General features: G+C 40.7%; 1 protein-coding gene and 1 long non-coding RNA gene across 4 annotated transcripts in view; one reads left to right on the top strand and one right to left on the bottom strand.

Moving 5' to 3' along the window:
* Positions 1–26514, top strand: part of LOC112644686 (guanine nucleotide-binding protein G(q) subunit alpha) — a 306975-nt gene extending 280461 nt beyond the window's left edge. For both annotated transcript variants that reach the window (XM_025423273.3, XM_035699957.2), the window contains exons 6-7: positions 8271–8424; positions 21116–26514. In XM_025423273.3, the coding sequence (XP_025279058.1) occupies positions 8271–8424; positions 21116–21306 (345 nt within the window). In that variant the 3' untranslated portion in view covers positions 21307–26514. The remainder of the gene's footprint in view (positions 1–8270; positions 8425–21115) is intronic.
* Positions 687–17150, bottom strand: LOC112644687 (uncharacterized). 2 transcript variants are annotated; one of them, XR_003126644.2, is made up of 3 exons: positions 17018–17150; positions 8656–8759; positions 687–4338 (listed from the first exon to the last, which is right to left on the bottom strand). It is a non-coding gene; the product is annotated as an uncharacterized LOC112644687 (long non-coding RNA). The 2 variants fall into 2 exon arrangements; XR_007400985.1 differs by lacking the exon at positions 17018–17150 and adding an exon at positions 16703–16900.
* Positions 26515–27161: the final 647 nt, after the last annotated feature.

Consider the following 27161-nt stretch of genomic DNA (forward strand, 5'->3'; position numbering starts at 1 on the left):
AAAAAAAAAAAAAGATTTATTTTTTAATGAGAGACACAGAGAGGCAGGGACACACGCAGAGGGAGAAGCAGGAGCCTGATAACAGGACTCGATCCCGGGATTATGACCTGAGCCAAAGGCAGATGCTCAGCCATTGAGCCACCCAGGTGCCCTGTGAATTGAGGTTCCTATGCAGCAATTTTGCCATCTCTGACAGTGGCCATTATTGCAAGATACTGTGTGCTGAGATCACTGCTGAGTGCTTTGCACACATTGTCTCGTTCTGTGCTCCCAAGCTTTGGGAAGTATAAGGAAGCTGAGGTCCCCAGCCCATAGCGCTGGCCCTTTCCTCCCACCCTCACCCCAACCCCCACCAACAGGAGCTTGACACAGAATGTGTTTTGAATTCTCAGTGTAGTACTGACATCCGATTGGACACATAACAATGAGATCCTGCTGGGGATACAAAGTCAGACACGCCAAGCTTTTTCCTAAATCATCGAGGGTGGAAAGAAATATACAGAAGACCAACTTGGAAATGTTATTTCATAAGGCTTTGGAGTTATGTCTTTTGAGTTGTTTGGTTTATTTACCCAGTTGACATGTATCAAATGAAATACCCGAGAGAACATTTCCTAGTTCCCTGTTAAAGATGTGAATTTTTCAAAGTATTCAATGTCTTAAAAAAAAAAAAAAAGGATTCGATGTTTGATAACAAATGACCGTTTTAATTCAAATTTTACAATATCATGGATCATTACATTAAAACAAGTTTGCTTGTTTAAAATAATGGCCTTTAATAAAGTTTATTTATAAGAATACTCTTGAGTGAGTTACATCTGAGAAGAAATCATGAAGCTTGTCAGAGCAATCAAAGAGTGGTATTTAAGGTGTAGTGCTATATGGATTCCTGAAGCATAAAAACCGTACATTGTGAGGATCTCCTTTCCACATCAATTTCAGAAACAGAAATGGTGCCAATGAAAAGGTCCCCTGCATAGTGTCCCTTGCTTGCATGCACATTTTCCATCACATGCCAGTAGATAGAAGGAAGCCTTGGGTGCTCCTTGGAATCACAGTGGAGTGTGATTATGTGGCCAGCAGATGTCTTAACCTGTAACTCTGAAGTCCTGGGTTTAAAAACTTCATAAAGCAGGGTACCTGGGTGGCTCAGTAATTGAGCGTCTGCCTTCGGCTCAGGTCGTGATCCTACAGTCTTGTTATTGAGTCCTGCATCAGGCTCTCCGGTAGGGAGCCTGCTTCTTCCTCTGCCTATGTCTCTGCCTCTTTCTCTGTGTCTTTCATGAATGAATAAATAAATAAAATCTTTTTTTTAATCGTAAAATACGATAAATATGCATTGCTCTGTAGACATGGTCATGTATCTCCTTCTGTATATCTGTACATCACTCATTTAAGTCAAATGTATGACTTTGGCCTTGAAGCTGAAAGCTCAGGGATTACAGAGTCACAGAATTGGACACATGGATTGTGAATACACAATCACAGCCACCTGACCCCTTGCTGGCATTTACTAGTATGTTTGTAGGTCACTCAGATCATCTGTATCTCTGATACCAGAAGGCTTCTCTGGGCCTTGAAAGCTTCATCCCAGGTTCTCCGGGGTTCACCGTGTCTGGGGAGACATCTGAGTATGGATGTCTATCTGGTGGACGATGGATGACTGATGGATGGGTGACTATCTGCCTTCACTGGCAACTCAATGGCATTCTGCAGGTTTATGTCTTAAGTGTATAGTTTTATATTTTAAAGGCTGACTAAAAAAAAAATAAAAATAATAAAGGCTGCCTTCTAAATCTTACAGGGAATGTAAATCAATGTGTCTTAAACCATTAGCAAGAGGGAAAAATATCCACAAGGAGAAGGAGGCAGGTGGGTGGCTTGTATCATGGGCAAGAGTTAAGGGTCTTAGTCTAAATTGTATTTTTTGGTAAAGAAAATAAGTGAATTTTGTGAGAGGAACAGGTACTTACTGGCAAAATAATGAGAAGCTGCAGAAGTTCTAGAATTGGACATTCCAATCTCTGGTTTGATGCTAACTTTCACCAAAGGGAAAAAATACCAGCTCTGCAGGGGGATGTGAGGCACCACAGCCTTCTCAGCAAACATCAGCTCTCTGTGGCAGCAGGGCCCCAAAGGCTCCAGACAGGGCATAGTATCCCTTCAGGCCCATTGGTAATATTTCATGCAGAGATTTGGGCCAGGTCATAGCCTGAGGAAAGCCAGCTTCCAGTTGGTTTCTTGGGCCATGTCCACTGGATCTGGCCTATTCCTCAATGGGAGAGAGGTTTGCCCAAGAGCCAGAAGGAAAGCAGTGGCCTCCTAGCTCCAGGCAAATGATTGCATCTCGTTAAGCCACACTTGAGCTGTCTGGTGGGGTTTTCTGTAGGCTCCTAGCGCCTGCCAGCGCTGACAATGAGCAGGACTGCACGCACACCAGGTTATATTAGGGCCACAACAGAGGCTCAAGCACATGTGTCCTTCACAGAACATGGTGTGTTTGTCCCATTCCAGCTGCCCCCCAAGATGCAAATGAGGAAGAAATGTTTCATATTAACGTGGAGAATTTTCTTAATGCCCACATTACAGGGATCAGAAGCCCTGATGAACTAGTCCATAAAGAGTTCCCACAAATCTCCTCTCACACAGTTATGGATTCAGGTCCTCCTTGGCTTTGCTTTTGTTCACCTTTCCTCCATCTCGCCTTCATCGAGATTCGACTTAAAACTACCTTTGCTTTTTGGGCAAGATTTTATTTGTTTGTTCATAAAAGACAGACGCAGGCAGAAGGAGAAGCAAGCTCCCTGTGGGAATCCCGATGCAGGACTCAATCCCAGGACCCCAGGATCATGCCCATAGCTGAAGGCAGACACTCAACCACTGAGCCACCCAGGCATCCCAAAACTACCTTTGCTTTTAAGCCTTCTCCCACCAAACCTTTCCTTCTCATGTGACCCCGGCATCTTCTGTCGACCACTTTCACAGGGCCATCACATGGACACTCCTGTCCTCGTCCATCCTCTAGGATGCTGTCCAGCACACCTTCATTCCCAGCTTCCAGCAAACTCTGTGTGTATCCAGGAGATTGGCAAATGAGGAACAGTAGGACAGTGTGTGGGGGGCAGGGAGCAGGGGGCAGACAGGGTCAATCCAAGAGAGGCTCAGAGAAGGATTTCTTGGGAAGGCCTGTTGATCTAGGCCTCGAAGGATTAGGAGCGGGGACTGCTCCTACTGGCCACGGGTCAGGAATTTACAGCCACCCTGTGTGACAGCCGTGACATGGAGCCTGTTTTTGTGGCAAAAAGGACATTTGTGCAGGAGTTCAGGCTGAAGATGTGCAACGGGGTCAGGCCGTGCTAAGTGGTGAATGCCTTTCAGGGCCCTTCCCTGGAGGCAGCGTTAGTCACGTGTTGGCAGGGGGTTGGTTGCATGAAACAGCAGTGTTGGCTGGAGATGGCAGATCTCAAGAATCAGTTTGCAGTGTTGGAAGATTAGATGGCTTGAACAGGGATTTTTTTTTTTGGTGATCTTGCAGGGAGGACACTCAGTGGTCATGGCGCTCTGCCTCAGATTACTAAGTGAGGAGCAGGGAGCCTGTCCTTCTCCCAGGGCCCGGGGTCGGGGTGAATGCTTTTCAGTTGAGGGCTTTACCCCTTGATCGGTGCCAGCCTGGGGGTAGGAATAACTCACCTGATCAGCATTGTCTTAGTCCTTTCCAGCGGCTGTAACCAATCAGCACAGGCGGATGGCTTTTATAAACAGAAAACTTTGCTCACAGTTCTGGAGGCTGGGAAGTCTGAGATCAAGGCATGAGCAGTTTCAATGTCTGGTGAAGGGCTCCTTGCGGGTTAAGAGAGGACAGTATTCTCTCTGTGTCCTCACATGGCAGGAGATATTAAGGGAGCTCTCTGGCATCTAATGGGGGAACTAATCCTCATCACCTCCAGTTGGCCCTACCTCTCAACGTCATCACATTGGGGGATAGGATTTTACTTTTCTAAGGGCACTGATCCCATTCTCCAGGGTCCTATTCTCATGACCTAATCAACTCCCCAAAGCCCCACTTCCTAAAACTGTCACATCAAGGGGTAGGGCTTCAAACATAAGAATTTTGAAGAAGCACAATCAGTGTCTATCAAGTGTGATCTGGCCAAGACACTTCTCTGGCCACATTTACTTCAGGCAGGGTGACTACATGGAGACCCACTGGCCAATGAGCTCACTCTGAGCCTCAGTCCTCTTTCCATCCCTGGGGGGCAGCAGAGACCAGGCGGGCCCAGGCAGCCCCTTCTCTCTTTGCTTCCTCCGTTCCAGCTTTGTCACCTCCATCAGGTCACCCTGCATTGAGAAAGACACTTGCTTTCAGTTTGGGAGAAGTTGTAGGTGGGGGTGACAAGAGTCTTTTTCGGACCAGAGTCTTTTTAGGCTAGGCCCACCCTGTTCACAAGGAGCCATGTCTGAAGTAGTAAAACCTTTACTAGGATCATTTTTTTACTCAGCTGGTTAAAACCCCCAAGAGAAGGTGGGTGTAATGAGCACCACCCCTCAGGACTGCCTTTAAACCTTTCCTGAGAGGGGAACAAAGCCTCATTGTTTCTCCTCTTCAGTTGTCCCTGTGTCTCCTACATTGCTGTTCTGTTTTCCTCCTTGAAATCCCATGCCCTGGCAAGTTCCTAAAAAGCAAGCGCCACCACATCTCCTAGGACATGCTGTTCCTTCATAGATAGCAATTTTCCCGAGCAAAGTGGATTATCCCTCATGCTCTACAGGTTCTACCACCCTGTGAAGCATCGTGAAAATCTCATTTAGTTCATTTAGACTTAGTCCAGGGGCTTTGATGTGTAGCATACAAGTTTATAAATATTCTTACATGGCCCGGGGTGGGTGTGGGGGGAGGGGGGCTGATAAGAAATTCTCTCTGTGGAGTAAATAACCCAAAGCGCTAGATGCCTGGCCGGCTCAGTGGTTGAGTGTCTGCCTTTGACTCAGGTCATGATCCCAGGGTCCTAGGATCGAGTCCCACATCGGACTCCCTGCATGGAGCCTGCTTCTCCCTCTGCCAATGTCTCTGCCTCTCTCTCTGTGTAGCTCACGAATAAATAAATAAAATTAAAAAAAAAAAAAAAAACCTCAAAGCATAAAGTCAGGATGTTAATTGGGAAAAATAAAAAGAATGAAGGTGGCATGGTTAGATTTTCATCACAGGATCTGCACTTCTCATTGCAAAAAAGGGAATTTTTCGTTGTCCTGCCTGGATGAGCTTTCTGCATCTTCCAACTCCAGGTGGGCTCCCACCACCTGGGAGCTTATGCGGAATGCAACATCGCAGGCCCCATCTGACTCTGGATCAGGATCCGTGTTTTAACGAGGTACCCTGCTTGCTCATAGCACACATCAAGTTGGAGGACCCCTTCTGCAGCCCTGTGCTTCCCAAAGCGGAGCCTGCACAGGAATCACCCAGAGGGCTGAGTGCAGATACAGATTCCCAGGGCCCCTGCCTAGATTGCATTTGTAGACCTAGTCGAAAGTACAGTGATAACTGATGATGCCGCCAGTCAGCTGGTTGCTTTCTAGTTTTTCCCTCAATCAGAAGCTCTAGTCCCAGTCCATACACACGTTATGGTAAATGGTTGAGAGCAAAGAGCAGCTCCCACCTGCACGTGCAGGCAAAGCTTCAGTGGGACCAGCGCGGGCAGCGGCCCTGCTTCCAGAGTGGCTCTGAGTACAGTCACAGTGGGCACAGAGGGACAACCAGCTGGGTGAGTCATCCCCAGAACTTGGTGCTGAACTCAGTCCACTCTTCCGGGCCACTGTCCTTCAGGCTGGTTTGAGGTCATTTCCCAGCAGACTCCACATGGAGCTTGGGGGTTCTTCCCAGTCCAGTCTTGAAACTCTTTTGAGTTTCAAGCCTCCTTTTTTTTTTTTTTTTTAATTTTACTTATTTATTCATGAGAGACAGAGAGAGAGAGAAAGAGGCAGAGACACAGGCAGAGGGAGAGGCAGGTTCCCTGTGAGGAGCCTGATGCCGGACTCAATCCCAGGGCCCCAGGATCACAACCTGAGCCAAGGGCATTCGCTCAACCTGAACCATCCACGCATCCCTTAGGAGCCTCCTTTATATGAATTTAGCGCCATTCTTTCTTTTCCTGACTCCTCCCAGGGTCCAGACTCTTACCTTTGAATAAAGCCAGTAAAAGCCCGAAGAGAACCCTGTCCCCAAGGATCCCATCACATCTCTTCTGGAGAGTGCTAACTCTAATAACTTTCTAATGGAGACTCACTTGGTTGATGCCAGTGTGTATATACCCACCTTTTAAACAGGGCTTCTTTGAAGACCACAGTATGCCTTTCTAGAATTTCTTTATGTAAAGGGGGAAAAAAGTTAACTCTCCCATCAGAGATGTCACTATTGAGTTTAACCTTCTTTAGATTCTTTTAGAATTCTTTCAGTTCTTATTTGGGCCTTTGCTGATCTTCAGCCCTGAAATTTTCAACCTGTAAAACCATAGGCTCCAAGACATGATTTCTTAATGACTGTTGTTTCTGGGGATTAAAATTTTACCACTGGTGATGATAACCAGTAAAAGGCACATAGATAGATATTTTAAAAGCCATGCATATCATTTGTATAAAAGAGAAATGTACACAGTGAAATAAACATTGTCCCTTGAACCATGAACTACCCCTTACTCTGTATCTGTCCCACTGTGCATTCGTATTATTTTTTTATTGGAGTTCAATTTGCCAACATATAGCATAACACCCAGTGTTCATCCCATCAAGTGCCCCCCTCAGTGCCCGTTCCCCCATCACCCCCACCCCCTGCCCACCTCCCTTTCCACCACCCCTTGTTCGTTTCCCACAGTTAGGAGTCTCTCATGTTCTGTCTCTCTTTCTGATATTTCCCACTCATTTTTTCTCCTTTCCCCTTTATTCCCTTTCACTATTTTTTATATTCCATGTGCTTTCATATTTAAATGTCTGAGCAGTGCTAGGGAGGAAGTTTAAAAGTTGAAGAGATTGGCATATTGACGATCATCTGCTTTACAGAACTTGGTAAAGATCTCTTTTTGAAAAGTGGGTCTTTTCAACCTGATTTGAATTGGCACACTTTATAGAAGGAAAGAACAAGACAAAATTAGGATCAGAAAATTTTCCTTGGTGAGCTGAGTTTCCTGGAGATTTCCTGGAACTGCAGTCAAAAGGTTGTCCGGAGGAGTATGCTGGGCCTTTGTAACACTGCACTATGAAACTTAGGGAACCTTCTACATGAGGAAGGCAGACTCTGAGCGGAAAACATGAACAGCTTGAACACCTAGTCTTCATGGCCATCCCTGAAATGTCATTTATTCATTCATCTCCTTTGAGAAGTTTGGGGGGCGGGGGGGTGTATCCAGGTATATCCATTGCAAGTATTTTATACAACAAACAGAAAAACACAGTTCAAACTAGCTTCAAAACTAAAGAATACATATTGGCCAATGTTGCTGAAAATCCAGAGGCAGAACCAAGTTCAGGTAGTTAAAAGCAAATGAGCAGGACCTGGTTTATTTTCTACTTCAAGATGGTTGTCTGAAGTTCCTGAGCCTACGTGAGTCCTCATCCACATTCTGCATGAAATCAAGGTTCTGTCTTCCAGAGTTCCCAGCAAAAGTCCTGGAGTTAATGGGGCCAGTTGGGCTGCTTGGCTAAACTGATGACCATAAACCAGAGAGTAGTTGTTCTAAGTGATGTGTGCCTGGATTCAGAGCCCTGCCCTGATCCAGGCTGGATGCCATGGGAGTAGGATGCTCCGGCTTCAACCACCAGGCCCCCAGGAGCGCTGGAGGTGGGCTGAGTCCCAGGCAGGTGTTTTCACTGCTGGAAACTTAGTCATCACACATAGCACTAAACTGTGGAGGCCAGAAAGAATCATCGGTATAGCCAGGAAGAAGTGTCCCCATGCACCAAGGCTTTTATGTCCCCAGGAAAAGGAGGACTCTCCCTAATCTGCCTTTGTCTGTGACCTGGGTGTGGGAATGACCTAGTGGTGAGTGTGTCTGTGGGAAGAAGAGCTGGTCACCTGCTTGTCAGACTGAGAGTTAACTTAATAAAAGAGCTGATGGGTGTCATGAACCCTTTGCATGTAAATCCTGATAAAAGCTACTACCATCCAGCCCGAGGTTACAAAATTTTGAATGCATACAGGAGATGGGTTGTACTTCCAACACAAACAAGTCACAGATTGAGTAATCCTGTAATTCATGCCTTGTTTTTCTGATTTTTTTCAGAACCGAATGGAGGAAAGCAAAGCACTCTTTAGAACAATTATCACATATCCCTGGTTCCAGAACTCTTCGGTTATTCTATTCTTAAACAAGAAAGATCTTCTAGAGGAGAAAATTATGTATTCCCACCTAGTTGACTACTTCCCAGAATATGATGGTAAGTCAGCACTCTTCAGCCAGCCCAGTAGCAGGGGATCTGCTTGGCTGCCTAGCCAGCCACACAAGAGCTCACACATTGCACGCAGCACATTGTTGCTGCCTCTGCCTGGAAAGGCTGCCTGTGTGATTGATGAAGTACAAATGATTGTTTGCCCTGCTCTTTAACAACCTGAAAGGTTTCAATTCCCCCAACAATGCTGAAAAGTGATAGCGAAAGAAAACAACTTACGTGTTTTGAATTAAGTGCGTGAGAGGAGGAACAGTCCCCTAGTTTTGAACAATTGTGTATCGACCATCATAATGCCTTCTTTTGTTAACTGTCTGCTCTTGCCTCTGTGGAAAAAGAACAGAGCTTTGTGTCCAGAGCCCAGGCTCTGAAATCACTCTACCCAGGTTCACCTTCACAGTTTTGATACTTTGTAGAACCATGATCAAGTCATTCAATTTCTCAAGACTTTAGGACCAAGCTCATGCGATTGTTTTGTAGACTCCAAGATACATGTATGATATTTTAGCATGATACCTGACACATGGTGAGTGGTAGGAAATATTTTGGGGAGGGCGCTGCATGACCTGATCCTGTCATCCTTCAGGATGGCACCAACCTCTACACTCTTCCTGTAGTACTTAGAATCCATAACACCTGCATCAGTACTCCTTTGTTTTTGCATTACTTACTACTTATAAACACATCTTGCCTACTCAACTAGACTCTGAAATCCTCAACGACTGGGCATGACACCCAACCATTCTGAGAAATACTTGTTGACAGGTAACAAAATGCATCCACACCAAGGCACTCTGAAACAAGCCAGTCACAGCCACTTCTCCGAAAGAGCTTCTCTGGCAAGAGACCCACACACCTGCCCATACATACTGGAGTCTAGATTAGGAGTGGCAAACTATGGCTTGCTACCGCTTTTTATAAAGTTTTATTGAAACAGTCACACCCATTCATTTATCCACAGACTGTTTCTATGCTTTAACAGCACAGTTGAGTGGTTGTGACCAACCGAATGGCCCACAAAACCTAAAATACTTATGCTCTTTGCCCCTTTTTTCTTTCAATTGAAATATAGTTGATCCATAAGGTTATATTAGTTTCAGGTGTATAACATAGTGATATGACAAGTCCGTGTGTTAGGCTGTGCTCACCGCAGGGGGAGCTTCCATCTGTCACCATACAGCATTGGTGACTATATTCCCTATGCTGTGCCTGGGCTTGATTCATTCCACAACTGGAAGCTTCTGTCTCCCACTCCCTTTCACTCATTTCACCCATCTATCTACGCAACCCAACTGGCAGCCATCAGTTTTTGGTATTTATGGGTCTGTTTATTTATTTATTTGTTCTTTAGATTCTGTGTGAGTGAAATCATATGGTGGTTATCCTTTTTTTTTTTTTTATGGTGGTTATCTTTCTCTGAATTATTTCACTTAGCATTATACTCTCATGTTGTCTCAGTGGCATGACCTCTCCTTATGCCTATGTAATATTCCATCGTGTGTGTATGTATTGTGTGTGTACATACACATCTATACACATATACCACAGCTTCTTTATCCATTCATCTGTTGACAGACACTTGGGTTGCTTCTGTATCTTGGCTATTGTAAATAATGCTGTAGTAAACATAGGGGTGCATATATCTTTTCACATTTATATATGTATTATATATAATAAATACTTTTGTATATATGTATAATATATATACACGTATATTTATTTACTTTTTTGTTTATTTACTGCTGGGTAGTGGAATTACTGAATCATATGCTAATCCTGTTTTTAGTTTTTTGACGAATTTCCATATTGTTTCCACAGTGGCTACACCAGTATTTAGACCCACCGATGGCACAGGAGGGTTCCTTTTTTTCCACATCCTTATCAACACCAGTTGTTTCTTATATTTTTTATTTTACCCATTCTGACAGGTGTCAGGTGATACCTCAGTGTGGTTTTAATTTGCATTTCCCTGATGATTAGTGATGTTGAGCATCTTTTTTATGTACCTGTTGGCCACCTGTATGTCTTCTTTGGAAAAATGTCTATTCAGGTCTTCTGTCTATTTTTAATCAGATTATCTGTGTTTTTAGTATTGAGTTGTTGAAGTTCTTTATATATTTTGGGTATTAAACCCTTATCAAATATGTTTTGCTTTATTTTATTGAAGATTACCTTCACTGTTCCCAAGCTTTTTATTTGAGTATAGCTTTAATAAGGTTATTTTTGCTTTGGTTTCCCTTCAAAGGAGACCTAACTAGAAATATGTTGGTAAAGCCAATATCAAAGAGATTACTGCCTGTTTTTTTTTTTCTTTTCTAGGAGTTTTATGGTTTTTAAATCTCAAATTTAGGTATTTAATCCATTTTGAGTTTATTTTTGTATGTGGTGCGAGAAAGCGGTCCAGTTTCACTGTTTTTCAGGTAGCTCTCCAGTTTTCTCAGCATCATGTATTGAAGAGATTGTCTTCTCCCCATTGGGTATTCTTGCTTCCTTTGTCACAGATTAATTGACCATGCAAGTGTAGATTTATCTCTGGGCTCTCTATTCTGTCTTGTTGACCTATGTGTCTGTTTTTGTGCCAATTTAATAGTTTTTTTATTACTACAGGTTTTTTCTTTAAGATGTTTTATTTATTCATGAGAGACAGCGGCGGGGGGGTGGGGCAGAGACCTAGGCAGAGGGAGAAGCAGGCTCCAGGCAGGGAGCCTGTTATGAGACTCGATCCCAGGACCCCAAGATTATGACCTGAGCCAAAGGCAGATGCTCACCCACTGAGCCACCCAGGCATCCCTGATTACTGCAGTTTTATAGTAGATCTTGAAATCTGGCATTGTGGCATTGTGATACTTCCAGCTGTGTTCTTATTTCTCACTTTTTTTTTTTTTTTTTGGCTATTTAGGGTCTTTTGTGGTTCCATAAAAATCTTAGAAGGGGATCCCTGGGTGGCTCAGCAGTTTAGCGCCTGCCTTCGGCCCAGGGCATGCTCCTGGAGACCTGGGATCAAGTCCCACATCGGGCTCCCTGCATGGAGCCTGTGTCTCTGCCTCTCTCTCTGTGTGTCTCATGAATAAATAAAATAAAAATCTTTTAAAAAAATCTTAAAATTGGTTGTACTATTTCTATGAAAAATGCTCTTGGTATTTTGATAGAGATTTTGTGAAGTCTGTCAATTGCTTTGGGTAGTATGGACATTTTAATACTTTCCAATCCATGAGCATGGAAAATCATTCCATTTATTTGTGTCATCTTCAATTTTTTTTATCAGTATTTCATAGTTTTCAGAGTATAGATCTTCGTTAAGTTTATTCCTAGGTATTTTATTATTTTTGGTGCAATTGTAAATGTGATTGTTTTCTTCATTTCTCTTTCTGCTACTTCATTATTAACTATATAGAAATGGAACCAATTTATGTGTACTAATTTTGTATCCTACAACTTTACTTATTCTAGTAATTTTTCACTGGAGTCTTTAGGGTTTTCTTTGTATAGAAATATATTGTACAAATACTGACAGTTTAACTTCTTTCTTATCAATTTGCATGCCCTTTATTCCTTCTTCTTGTCTGATTGCTGTCACTAGTACTTACAGTACTATATTGATTAAAAGTAGTGAGAATGAACATCCTGATCTTAGGGGAAAAGTTTTTCCCCATTGAGAATGTTAGCTGTGGGTTTTTCATATGTTGCCTTTATTTTGTTCAGTTATAAGTCTAAGCCTACTTTGTTGAGGGTTTTCATCATGAACAGATGTTGAATTTTGTCAAATGCTTTTGCTGCCTCATTTGAGATAGTCATATGGTTTTTATCTTTCATTTTGTTAATGGGATGTATCACATTGCTTGATTTGTGAGTATTGAACCACCTCTGGATCCCTGGACTGGACCCCTTGTGACCGTGGTGAATGATCCTTTTAATGTATTGTTGAATATGGTTTGCTACTGTTTTTTGATTTTTGCATCTAAGTTCATCAGAGATGCTGGCCTGTAGAGTTTTGTTTGTTTGCTTGTTTTTGTAGTGACTTTTGTCCAGTTTGGTAAGAAGGTAAAACTGACCTTGTAGAATGCATCTGGAAGTTTCCCTTCCTGTCCTGTTTTTATAATAGTTTGATATAATGATTCAGAATAGATATTTTTTTAAAGTTGGGTAGAATTCACCTGTGAAGCCAATTGACACTAGACTTCCAGTTTGTTTGAAGTTGATTACCAGTTCCATTTTTACTGGTAATTGATCTGTTCAGATTTTGTTTCTTCTGGTTCAGTTTTAGAAGATTGTATGTTTCTAGGAATTGATTACTAGTAATTGATCTGTTCAGATTTTGTTTCTTCTGATTCAGTTTTAGAAGATTGTATGTTTCTAGGAATTTATCTGTTTCTGGGATCCCTTGGGTGGCGCAGCGGTTTGGCGCCTGCCTTTGGCCCAGGGTGCGATCCTGGAGACCTGGGATCGAATCCCACATCGGGCTCCCGGTGCATGGAGCCTGCTTCTCCCTCTGCCTGTGTCTCTGCCTCTCTCTCTCTCTCTGTGACTATCATAAATAAATAAATTGAAAAAAATTTTTTAAAAAAAGGAATTTATCTGTTTCTTATAGATTGTCCAACTTGTCAGCATAGAATTTTTTATAGTAGTTTTTTATAATCCTTTGTATTTCTGTGGTTGGTTGTTACTCTCTTTCTTTCTTAATGAATTTGACTAAAGGTTTATCAATTTTGTTTATCTTTTCCAAGAACCTGGTCTTGGTTTCATTGATCTTTTCTGTTTTTTAGTCTCTTTCATTTATTTCTGATCTGATATTTATCAGGTCCTTCCTTCTACTAAATTTGGGTTTTCTTTGTTCTTTTTCTAGTTCTTTTAGGTGTAATGTTAGGTTGTGTGAGATTTTCATTTTTTGAGGTAGGTCTGTCATTATAAATTTCCCTCATAGAACTGCTTTTGCTGCATATCAAATATTTGGCCCTTTGTTTTCATTTTCATTTGTCTCCATGTATTTTTTCGTTTCCTCTTGGATTTTTTTTATTGACCTGGTGGTTGTTTACTACCAAGTTGTTTGGCCTCTGTGTGTTTGTTTTTTCTGGTGTCTTTCTTGTTACTGATTTCTAGCTTTATACCATTGTGGTTAGAAAAAAATGTGTGATATGGTCCCAGTCTTCTTAAATTTATTGAGGCTTGTTTTGTGGCCTAGCATGTGATTTCTCCTGGAGAATGTCCCATGTGCATTTGAAAACAATGTGTATTTTGTCGCTTTGGATAGAATTTCTATATGTATCTATACATAAATATATTTCTGTATATATCTGCTCTAATGTGTCAGTCAAAAACGTGGTTTCTTTGTTGATTTTTTGCCTGGATCATTTATCCATTGATGTAAGTGGGTTTCAAAGTCCCTTGGTATTACTATCACTTTCTGTTTTTATATCATTAATATTTGCTTTCTGTATTTAGGGGCTCCGGTGTTGGGTACATAATTACAATTGGTTTACCTTCTTGATGGATTGACCCCTTTACCATTATGTAATCCCTTCGTCTCTTGTTACAGTCTTTGTTTTAAAGTCTGTTTCATCTGATATAAGTATTGATGCCCAGCGTTTTGTTTTGTTTTTTTCCACTTTCTTTTGTATGGAATATTTTTTATCTGTACTTTCACTTCAGACCTAAAGGCACACACAGACTGAGTCTCTGGTAGGCAGCATTTAGAGACGTCTTACTTTTTTCTCTATTCTGCCATCCTGTGTCCTTTGATGGAACATTTAGACAATTTACATGTAAAATAATTGTTGATAGCTATGTACTTAATGCCGTTTTTTTTTTCTTACTGCCATTTTATTAAAATTTTTTTGGTTGTTTTTATTCTCTGTTTCTTTCTTTCTTTTGTTCCCTTCTTCTCCTTGTTTGCTGTCTTGTGATTGCTGACTCTCTGTAGTGCTATGCCTGGCTTTTTTAGTTTTTGTGTATCTGTATTCCAGGTCTTGGGCTTGCAGTTGCCACCAGGTTCGAGGTTCGAGGTTTGAACATAACATCCTAAGTATGTCGTGGTCTGTATCAAGTTTTGATGGCCACTAATGTTTGAACACATTCCAAAAGATCTTTTTTACTCACTCCTCCAGTTTATATATATGTTATCCCATTTTACGTCTTTTTATTCATACTTTTTTTTTTTAATTATGGCCTTTTCCACTTGAAGAAGTCACTTTAACATTTCTTGTAAGGTCCTTTAGTAGTGATGAAGTCCTTTATCATTTGTTTGTCTGGGAAACTCAGTATCTCTCCCTCAGGTCTGAATGCTAACCTCACCAAGTAAAGTATTCTTGATTGCAGATTTTTTTCCCCTTTTAACATTTGAATCTATCAATCATGCCTCTTTCTTCTGGATGACCATATTCCTGCTGAAAAATCAGTGGATAGACTTAAGTGATTTACCTTTTATGTAAATTTTTGCTTCTCTCTTGCTGCTTTTAAAATTCTCTTTTTAACCCTTGACGTTTAATTATTGTGTCCGTGGGCCTCCTTGGGTCCATCTTGTTTGAGACTCTATGCTTTTTGAACCTAAAGTTCTGTTTTTTCTCCCTTAGATAAGGGAAGTTTTCAGCTATTATTTCTTTGAATACATTTTCTTCCTCTTTCTCTTTTTCTGGTGCCTCATAATACAGACATTTGCTTGCTGGCATCCAAGACATCCCTTAACCTATCCTCATTTTAAAAACATTTTTTGTACTGCTGAGCTTGTGTGCTTTTCCATCACCTGGTCTTCCTTTTTTTAAAATATTTTATTTATTTATTCATGAGAGAAACAGAGAGAGAGAGAGAGAGAGAGAGAGAGAGAGAGAGAGAGAGAGGCAAAGACACAGGCAGAGGGAGAAGCAGGCTCCATGCAGGGAGCCTGATGTGGGACTTGATCCCAGATCTCCAGGATCACACCCTGGGCTGAAGGCGGCGCTAAACCATAGAACTACCCAGGCTACCCTTATCTGGTCTTCCTTATTAATTTGCTTTTCGGTGTACATTTTTTTCATTCCAGTTATTGTATTAATTTTGATTTTTTTAAATACATTTTCTCTCTTATTGAAGAATTTCTTGCTGAGTTCCTCTACTCTTCTAAGCTGGTAGGCATCTTTATGACCATTAAACTCTATCAGGCATATTGCTTAGCTCAGTTTTAGTTTTTTTTGTGAGGTTTGTCTTGTTCTTGTTTGGGGCATATTCCACTATGTCATTTGGCTTGACTGTCTGTGTTTGTCTCTATGAAGTAGATGGAACAACTATGTCTCCTAAACTTGATGGGATAGTCTCATGTATGGTTGCCCACTGTGTAGACCATGTGTTTGTGCATGATGACTTTTTGCCAGAGCTGTGGCTGGCATGGGCTGGGGATCCCACAGCATTGCATGCTGGGGTTGCCCTGGTGGGATGGTTGGAGCTGAAGTGGGCATGGATGGGGGCAGTCCTGGGGCTCTTACAGGCAGCACCTTGACAGAATAGTTAGATCTGAAGTGAGTACAAGCTAGGGGATCCCAAGGCTTTTCATGTAGAGGGTGCCTTGGCAGGACAGTTAAATTTGAAGTAGACATAAGCCAGCATACCCCAGGCAGGATAACTCAAGAGGAAGTAAGTGCAAGCCAGGGGTCCTGGGCCTCTAAGCACAGGGAGCAGTCCCAGGGCTCTCTACTCAAGATGCCCTGGAAGAACAATTGAAGTTCAAGTAGGTGTAATCCGGAGTGTCCCAGGGGGCACTATGGCAGGGTAGCTAGAGCCAAGACAAGGTACAAATCTCAGGGCACCCTAAGGTGCTTCCCACAGGGCTCCCCAGGGTGCCCTGGCAGGGCTGCCATAGGCAAGGTGGTAGGAGCCTAGAGTGTTCCTGCATGCTTAGCACCCATGCCCTGTTGGAGTGATGGCTAAGGCTGTAGTGAGCAATAATCAGGGGTGTTCCAAGGTGCATAGAGCTAAGCCAACCTTGGTGGGAGGGCCAGGGCTGGTGTGGGCTAGGGTCCCATGGCTCCTTGAGGCAGCAGGTCAGCTAGGGCACCCACAGCCTACTCCCATCAAGGCAGAGGGATACATCAACTGTGGCACTCACCAGCCCCTCTGACCAGGAGACCGTTCCAGCAGCTCCCCACCTTTTGGCAGGTTCAAGGGCTGGTCCCTTTACATTCTATTTGCCTTTATAACCCACAGCATTTTTCCTGTACAGTCCTTCAGTACTATTCCTCTCTGCCACAACGGGTAGCATTAAGGCTTGGGGTTCCCCTCAGTACCCTGTCTTCATTTCTCTCACCATTCTTTGTGTAGTCTATCAGCCAGCCCTCACTTCTTCAAGAGAATCTGCTCTAGCAGTAAGTGTGGCCTGGAGGTGAGTTAATGGTCTTCCTGTGTCACCAACCTCATTCTGGGGTCCTTTACAGAGAAAGCATGCCAAACTCAGGTCTAGATGATTAGTAGGTCAGAGGACAGAGGACAGCTTTGAATGTCACAAAGTTCCAACTCTGCCACTTAACTGCCATGGTAAGCTTAGGCAAGTCTATTCAACCATTCAGTTTGCTAAGTAGAAAAGAATTAAATAGAATTGCATATAAGTCACTTAGCGCTATACCTGGCAGGGAGAAGAGCACAAGCCCAGGTGTAGCTATCGTAAAGACGTAGGGAACAGGTGTGTATGACAGACTCCTCTTTAAATGACATTATCAATGTAGGATGTGCAACAGGTATCAGTTCAGCAAGCTCCCTCAGAAAGGCAATTACTTAAAAAAAAAAAAAAAGCAATATTCAACTGGCTTTATGGCTTTGTGAAGTCACAAAGCTTTGTGAAGTCCTTAAGGAGGGGGTTTGACTCATCTTTTCATCCCACGGGCATTTGGGGCAGGGCCAGCTCACAGAAGGGGAACTGAATTTCCCTTCTCAAACATATCTAAGATCCTAAAGGTGGGCAGCTTGCAATAGAAATGTTCGGGGGATGTTATCAGGCATTAGAAATAGAACTCTCTGTAGTTTGTCAGCAGTGTGCGCTCCTGTCCATTCTCCAAGTACATTCTCCTTTGTGCTTTCCTGTTCCTTCAAGACCAAATGCTTTCAGGACACCTGGGGGGCTCAGTGGTTGAGCGTCTGCCTTTGATTCAGGGCATGATCCTGGGGTCCTGGGATGGAGTCCTGCATAGGGCTCCCTGCAGGAAGCCTGCTTCTTCCTCTGCCTCTCTCTTAACTCACCTCCTGCTTCTCCCCTGCAGGGAGCCTGCTTCTCCCTCTGTGTCTCTGCCTCTCTCTGTGTCTCTCATGAATAAATAGAAAATCTTAGGGAAAAGAAAAATGCTTTCTTAGCTGAAACAGTGTTTTCATTTTTACCCCCTTTTTATTGGCCACCAACCTGCCACTCAGTTATAAATGCCAGACTGTATCCCTCACTGTTTTGCGGAAACTATAGAAGTAAGGAACTTGGTGTGCCACTAACTTGGTCTCCAACAGCAATGGGCTAGTCTTTAACCATAAGAGGTACTTGAATAAGATGGGCATAAAGCATCTGACTTATACCTAAGCACACATTTGCCTCTCTCTCCTGAAAGAGACTTAATTTTTCCCCAGAGTTCAGTGAGAACCAGCAAGTGGGAAATGATGCCCCACTCTGTACATAGCACCCCTGTTAGGCCAGCAGGTTTTCATGATGTGCTTGCATGCAAGACGACAGGGGATAAATACAGCACAGCCTGCCCCATGGAGCAAAGTCGCCAAGGCTCAAGCTACTCCATGCAGTACCCACAGCACACCACACGTGGGTTTGATTTTTTTTTTTTTTTTTTGCACCAACAAAAGACTTTTTCTGTGATACATATTTTGGGTACTTTTTTTTTCCTTCTTTGCCATGTCCTCATGATCTCTTTACCTATGTCTTTCATCCAGTGAATTTCCCCAGATTCCCCATCACTACGAGCATTTCTTCCTTCCAACATGTGTGCATTGCCAAGGGCTTAAACTGTGAACATGTTTTTTTTTACTGTTAATCTCCCTCAATGTGCACATAACGCACAGAGAACAGAGAACTTAGCCGTGGAGAAAGAAAAAAAGACACTTATTCACAGAGCAAACACAGCTGTCATTTCATACAAAGCCCTTGTAAGAGCTGCAACTAAAAAAATTCTAGGCCGACTCTGCAATGATGTTTTTATAACAAACATGTTTCTAGTATTATGAATTTCACACTTCCACATTTCTGCACGTACAAGGTCTTAATCATGATGAATGCCATTTCTGTATTTCTCTGCAGGAAGAGAAATTACCATTTCCACATGGATGTGAATTGCAGAATTGTTCATAGAGACTGTGGAATTCTGTGCCTGCTAAGATGGCCATAATGATTTATTTGTAGTTTGTATTTATTCAAATCATATAATTTATGCTTAAAAACCTAATACACTGCAAGTGCTCTTCGCTGAACTTGGTCCGATCTAGTTGTGATAGTCTTTAGGGTTTAAGTAAAAATAGCCCTTTTTTCCCCAAATAGGGTAAATACAAAAATCAAAGGGAACTTCCATCACAAGCCAGAAAGATGGGGTTCCTTTATGAAAATGAGAAGATGCTCCAACCCCAGCAATCTCTTAGTCCTAGTTTTAAATATTCTGTTACTGCTGTTGAATTAGTTAAATCGATAACACCGAGAAAGTTAGGACATTATACTCATGGTATTTGTATGGCACTTTCATTATAATGCCAGCCTTCTTGATTGCTGACAAAAATTTCTATTCTGGTCAAAAGTCAAAAATGTAAACATTACCTTTGTTAACTCTGCAAATGGGAATAATGCATTTGTCTTCATGGCTCTTTCCTCCCTCCTGGCAGGGTTAGATATAAGCTTACAGAGGTAATCCCCACTTTGCAGTAAGGCTGGTTTGAAAAGTCTTCAATTTGGCCATCTAAAATTCGTGAAGCATTTTGTTAGAAGTGATAGGCCCTCAGTCAAGTTTTCATAGATTTCTTTATCCCAACCAATAGATAACGAGAATATTGATAGAAAAAAATGGAAGCTGTGGACCCCAAGAGGGTCTTGTCAGACAGAAGGATGTGGAGTAGGAGAAGGTTATAGCATGACTGCCATCTTTCTTAGGATGGAATTCACTGGAAAAGATGGAAATGTTACATATATAGGGCCTCAGAGACTAATATAGATGCTCAGTAGTTGATAGGTGTAGTGTTTTGATGTTACTCATTAACATTAATTTCAGGATCACATTAATACATTTATCAGGATCTACAAAATAGATATTTTAATACAGCTCTACTGTCCTATAACTCACATGCCATGTAATTCACCCATTCAAAGCACACAGTTCAGTGCTTTTTGATATATATTTTACCATAATTTAAAAATCTAACAAAATTTGTCATTTTAACCATTTTAAAGCATACAGTTCAGTGACATTAATTATATTCACAGTGCTGTACAGCCATCACTATTCCCAAAAATTTTTATCACCCCAAACCATTAAGCAGTCACTCCTCATTTCCCCTTCTAACTAACTTCTGCAACTAACTTCTAATCTACTTTGGCTCTATTAATGTTCCTATCCTATGTACCTCATATAAGTGCAGTCATACAACATTTGTTCTTTTGTCCGGCTTCTTTTACTTAGCATCATGTTTTCAAGATTCACGAAGGTTGTGGCAACTTTTCTAGAGCTGAATAAAACTCTATTGTGTGTCTCCTACCTCTTGTTTATCCATTCCTCTGTTGATGGCCACATGGGTCGTTTCCACACTGGTTATTGTGAATACTACGCAGTGAAATTCATTGTCCAAATAACTATTATAGTCCCTGCTTTCAATTCCTTTGGATATATACCTAGGAATAAAATTGCCAGGTCATATGGTAATACTATGTTGAGCTTTTGGGGGAACTACCCAATGGTGCGGCTACACTGTTGTACAGTCCCACCAACAATGCACAAGGGTTCCAGTTTTTCCACATCCTTGCCCACACAGATTTTTATACTTTTTTTGATGACACCCATTCTGGTAGATGTGAAGTGGTATCTCATTGTGATTTGGATTTGTATCGAAGATGAATGATCTTGAGCCTCTCTGCACATGCTTATTGGCCAGCTGTAGGAGTTCTATTTTCTGAATATTAACCTCTTACCAGATATGTGATTGGCCATCCATTCTGTAAGTTGTCTCTTCACTGTCTTGATAGTGATGCACAACTTTGACGCACAAGTTTTTTTATTTTGATGAGGTCCAGTTTACCTATTTTTTCTCTTGTGTTGCCTGTAATTTTGGTGTCCTATGTAAGAATTCATTGCAAAATTATTAACTAAGTTTTTAATATATCCTGGTAAATATCTCACAGTCCTAATACAAGGCATCTAGGACATCGTTTGGCATGGAAGAGACCCTGAATGAATCTAAGAAAATATAAGCCAGTCTTTCTCATCACCACATATAGTGCATTGAAGACTACCTACATAAATGTGGTGTGCCCAGCAGCAGCAGCAATCTAGAAGCTAGACAGATGGATGGTCAGATAGCATGACAAAAAAAAAAAAACAATTACACACAATACTGTTGGGGATGGTGGTGATAACGGATCAGATCCGCAGTGTAGCTGTCCTGTCCACGGCATCTTTATTGAGCCAGTCAACACTTACTGGGCAAAGGCATTAACACATCAGCTGACGAATCGTCCCTCTCCTCCCTTGGCCAACAGGACCCCAGAGAGATGCCCAGGCAGCTCGAGAATTCATCCTGAAGATGTTCGTGGACCTGAACCCAGACAGTGACAAAATTATCTACTCCCACTTCACATGCGCCACAGACACCGAGAACATCCGCTTTGTCTTTGCTGCCGTCAAGGACACCATCCTCCAGTTGAACCTGAAGGAATACAATCTGGTCTAATTGTGCCTCCTCGACACCGCCTTTCCCTTCCCTGGTGGGCTATAGAAGCTGTACAAGAGGGACTGTATTTCTGTGGAAAACAATTTGCATAATACTAATTTATTGCCGTCCCAGACTCTGTGAACGTGTCCACAGAGTTTGTAGTAAATATTATGATTTTATTTAAACTATTCAGAGGAAAAACAGGATGCTGAAGTACAGTCCCAGCACATTTCCTCTCTCTCTCTCTCTCTCTTTTTTTTTTTTTTTTTTTTAGCAAAACCTTGTGACTCCATGTATTTTAAATCCCCAGTCATGCACTCACCAAGATAAAAGTTGTTTCTTTCTCTTCTTTTTCTTTTCTATTGAGCAAAACAAAGCTGATTGCCCTTTCCCTAACCCGTACCCCCATCCTGATTTTTCCTGGGTTACAACGGCCTTTGCCCTAGTCCCATTCTTGGCCAAGTTTTTCTCCCAAGTGATACAGTCAGGACAGCATCATTTGATTTAAGCCATCAGCATTGGCTTGATTTAAAAGTTTGTAGTTTTGCTGAAGGATTCTAAGTGTTAATCCTGTGGTTTTCAGTGTATGGCTCTGGATACACATAGAGAGTTGTTTTATATAAATATATTGTCTTGCCTCACTTTGTGCTGGGATCGTGGATGCCCATCTTATGGTTAAGTGTCATTTCTTTTGGATTTCTACCTTCAGCCATAGCTTAGTCATCAGAGATATGCACAAGTCAGTAAGGCAAGAGCAGAGACACACAGTTGTTTTTTTTAAATGCCATGTGCCATGGTTCTTCTAACCTTCCTTCTTCCCCCTGCCACCCTCTCTTTAAATTACAGATGCCAAAAACTATATATATATGCCAACAGACACTACATTACTCCAATGGCTGCTACCCAGACCCAGAACCTTTTCCTTAGGTTGTTCTTAGCTTCCCCCTTCTTGGTTCAGACTTTTCTTCCTTTTTTCCCTTAGTGTTTGGGCCATGATTTATTATGGCAGTGTGTGTTGCCAAAGCTGGCTTTTCATAAAAGAAAAGTAGTAAAAATTTAAAAGATAAAAGCCAGTATTTAAAAATGGAAGAGAGTAAGACTGTGAATCCTAAAATAATTGGCTGAGAATGACCCTGAAACACCAGTCGGTAACTGTAAATTCGATTGGCACGGTCCATTCTTTTCTTTGCCCTGAGATCACATTGTTTGGCGTCTGTTCCATGTTGAGTGTCCAAATCAGCAATGTAAAAAAAAAGTGTCTTTGTGATAGAACATGAAATCTGCTTCTATCTCTTCATTTAAAGCCAGTTTTGCTCTCTTTATGTTCTTTAAGGTCAAGTGGGTCTGCCAAAAACCTTATTTGAGTATTCTGACACCTCCATTTGCAAAATCTGAAGTTATTGCTGATTTACCACCTTTGGATCTTTATAAACTGGTGACTGGTTAAAGTGGAACCTAAGGAAGACTTTTGGACTTAACTCAAGAGTAACCTCTCAGTGTTCTATAGAACATGAATTTATGTAACTGAACCTACTAGGAGAGAGATTTGGAGTTCTCTATGTGCAATTTTCAACAAATGCAAAAAAAAAAATACAGCACATGTATTGATGAGCTTCTGTCAAGCAGCTTGAGTTGAAATCTGACTTAAGAAAATAAATCAAGATTTTTTTAAGCCTGCTAGGGGGTAGGAATTAGGCCATGACACTGGTCGTATTTTAAGTATTGTACTATTTGGCACAAGTCTAAACTTCCATATCAATCACTCTTTGGGAACAACAAAGGAAGAGAGAAAATGAATGACTTCTTAGATGAGTACAAGAGTTCCTAAGGAGTAGAATGTTCTCCTTTACTTTCCCAGCCACAAACAACACAGGTTACTTTTTCACTTTGCTCAGAAAACACCTGTAATTTGAGTAAGAACCAGACTGCCTGTAGGTATAGTGCAATTCTGAATGCTCTAATCATTGTACATATGTCTCTGTTGAGATTGCAGCATCCATACTGGCTTTGTAATCATTAATTTTTTTGGCAGATTGAATGTGCTGTATTGATATGTATCTATGTAATTGTATGTCTTATAGCTAATTCACATTTTGAATAATGTTATTTTATTTACTTTTTTTAAGAGAGGAGAATGTAAATTTGTCAGTTTATTTCTGACTAGGGATATTTTTTTTTCCATTTAGAAAAGAAAAAAAAATCTTACTATCGTACAGAGCGGTACTAGCATCGTGCTGTATAAAATCATTTGCACATTCCTGAGTAGAGGTATACTGATAAGACCCAAAGGTAATTTCATAGCAAAATACATAAAATCAGTTGGAGCTTTTATACAAACATGGAAACCAACTTTGTAGAACTTTTGCCATTTGATCTAGGATTGGAATATGAGCTTTTATACGATTCATATTCTTATTTGGCAAATGCACAGTTTAGTATTACCTCTCTGATGGCCTTTATTAGAAAGGCAGTTTTAGAAGCTATTGTGATCCACTAAGGAAATGTTTTAACAGCTAGAGACCACTGCTTGCCTAAAAGGGCAATCTTAAATTTGGTGCAGCAAAAAACAAAACAAAACAAAAACAAAAAAAAACAAAAACAAAACAAAAAACAAAAAGCAAAAAACAAACCAAAAAAACAAAACAAAAAAAAAAAAAACAAAAAAGAAAAAAAGGAAAAAAAAAAAGAAAAAAGTCAACAATAACATTTGAAGGCCTACAGTGTGTATAGAGAAAACCTCATCACAAGATCCTAAGTGTTACAGTTTTAGGGAATCAAGATATTCTATTTAATAGAGCTATAGTAGATGTAGTCGATTAAACATGATCTCAAAGCTCGAAGATGTTGAGCAAACAGGGAAAGATTGTTCTATTTGTCTTTATGGAATTGGGATGGAATTGCTATGCAGAATTGAGGTTTGTGGCTTCACTGTGTGCCATAGGGTGCATGACACGATCCCTTTCTGTTGAGGAAGGAAGAACTTGATCACCCTATCTGCAGTGACGCATGGAAACCTAATTGTATCCACACTAGTCAATCGAAGCTAAAGGATTTTCTTTTCTGTTTCTTTGGGGTTTTATTGAAGGGGCTGGGGGTGGGAAGGGATTCTTTTCAGTTTTGTATAAAAACAAAGTTTACTCATGCTTTCTATTATATTGTGATTGCAAACATTAGAAGCGTGTGCCACTGGACTCCTGTCATTGATGCTCTAGGTAACAGAGGCCTGTGGCAAGTTTTTGGTGACTTGGGCATGTCTTATTCAAAAAGAAAAACACAAACACAAACACCTTTCTTCAACATACCAAGGCAAGCAGCCATTTCATGACTCACTTAACACATTGCAGTGTACCAGTTTACAGATAATTTTCCCTCTTTTGCGTGACATGGCAGTTCCAAACCCACAGAGAAGTCCTCATTTATAAATTGGAGGTTTGTACTATGCCTTACAGAGCTTAAATTCAGAAGTTTGTGCCTCATATCTGAAACAAAGGGAAATAATACACCTATTCAAAAGTCAATAAATCCCCTCAAAGTTTTTTTTTTCTTTCTTTAAAACATTTTCATATAAAGAGCTCTGTTGAATGTCATGAATAGACTGGGGGAAAAAAAAATCTTAGGAACCTGCATATGTTGTTTACTAGCATATGACATCTGCAAAAGGTATTCGAAGAACACCTGAAACTTGTTTTGTTTTTTGTTTTTGTTTTTTTTTTGGTTTTTTTTTTTGTTGTTGTTGTTTTGTGGATTAACTAGCAAGCCTATTTTAAAAAAAAAAAGAAAAAAAGTAATTCAGCTAAAGGACAATTTACTTTTTGTACTTTAGACTATCTTGACTGTCAAGGTGTATGAACTGTAATTTTAAAATTTATACTGCCACATGATTGTAAATTTTAGTTGTCTTAAGTTAGGAATTGGTAAAAAGCTATTTATGCTGGATTTGGGTCAAATGACTTATTTGCAAAAAATAATAATAATGGGAAGAAAGGGCTGTATAATGAGATACTGCAAGACTCAGATAGTGGTTGGAAATAACCTTCAAAATTACCCTCAATTTCCCTTTGTTTTCAGTTTCTCAAAGAAAAAAAAAATGAATGAAATAAAATATAGAAGAATGTTAACCCATATCAAAATAAAGTGTACCCAAGTATTGTAATGTATATTGCTGCTCTTCTTAAAATTAAATAAGGGTTTAAAACCACTCAATTGGTAATTGACAACATCTCAATTGATTCAAATAAGGTGTTGCTTGGTATACATTACTATTTGCTTCCAAAGATCTCTCTTTGGTTAGAAACCCACACAAAAACTAAAACTTGTAATATTGTATGTTTATCTATCTCCACATATTTCCAGCATATGTAGCGTTAATAGGCCTGTCCTGGTAACTGTGTGTTTGGGATTTCATTTTTGGTTCCACCAAATTAGGAAAAGAAATGGCTCAGTTGTGTATGACTAGTTAGAGATTTTTGGAGCCAAACACCTGCTGTTTCGTAGATACCTAGTACAGAGTCTAAACTTGTCATTTGTTTTTCCTCACAGAGTAACCACCCATTCATTGCTGTCTTCCCAACTTCCAATGATCTTTCAATAACTTTCTTGCCTCTAGAATCATCCGTTCCAAGTATGCATACATGCCTAGCACATAGTAGGTGCTCAAATATTAATTTCCTTCTTACCTCCCTTATCATGTATCTTCCATTTCCCAATATGATTCCAACCCAATAGTAAATGACATTTACATGTAATGAAAACACCGATTGGGCTAAATTGGATCTTACCTGGATAAAGCAATTCTGATTTTCATATAAGCTTTGGTAGATATGAAAAAAAAAACAGGGAAGAAAATATTCTTTGCTAGAATATTTTCAAGTTTAGGAAGAGAGATGGCAAATTGTGTAACATTGTTCAGGTTACTTTGACTGAAACACATGTTTTTGGTAGATTTCTTTTCCTTAAAGAACTCTAAATACAACTTCTTGCTGGATTCTTCACGTGTCATCGTGTTGGAAACCCTTACTAGACCTATGTATTTAGGGAGTTTTGTCAGAAAACATTTTTAACTGCAGTATTTAAAAGAATCATATTTACTGTTCTTAAAATGTCATTCAAATGCATGTATTGTCTATTGTTTGGGGATGGGAACTAGTTTTGCAAAAAAACACCTAATGTTGTATAATAATGCCCCAATGATCTTGCTGGTTAAAAATACAGTATTTTTGGCCATAATTTTGTACTACAGTATTCTTCATTCTTGAGTTTTGCTTCTCTTGAGGTTGCTTCAGCCTCTTCTAGAATGTTTTTTATTCTAGGGAGTATCGGAATAAATTTTTCCTGTCCTAAAATACTTGATGCTGCACATGCATTGTCCAAGTAGACAGGCTTAGAAGTTTCTAAGCAAACATGAAAAAAAATCTTTTCCATTCTGTATATAGCTAGATTTTAGTCTCCAGTGGAAATATTTGTACTGATGACATTTTTTTCAGTTTTTTTAATAAACTTGACCTAATTTAGGTGGTAAGCAACTGTAAATATAAATTTTAGTAGCTGCTCACTAAAGACTTAGAGCTGCCTGTCTTCAACGACTGTGGCAGTCTTCTAATTAGCAAAGATTAACTGGCGAAAGAGGCAAGGGCTTGGCTCAGAGCTTTCTCGTTTACAGCAGCCATAGTGACCAGTCCTCTCCTCACAAGGAAGAGGAGCTGTCAATGTCCTCTGAGGCTGTGACTTAGAAACAAGCACCGAGGCTTTTGAGAGGAGCTAAAAGCTAGCTTTTCTTTTTCTAGCAACTTTGTGAAGTTAGGGTGATGATAAGTATTTTTCTAGAAAAACTGGTGCTTATGTAGGTAAGGACTTAGAACCATAACAAAAGCAAA

The sequence above is a fragment of the Canis lupus genome, chromosome 1 (assembly GCF_003254725.2).
Source record: "Canis lupus dingo isolate Sandy chromosome 1, ASM325472v2, whole genome shotgun sequence".
Lineage (NCBI taxonomy): Eukaryota > Metazoa > Chordata > Mammalia > Carnivora > Canidae > Canis > Canis lupus.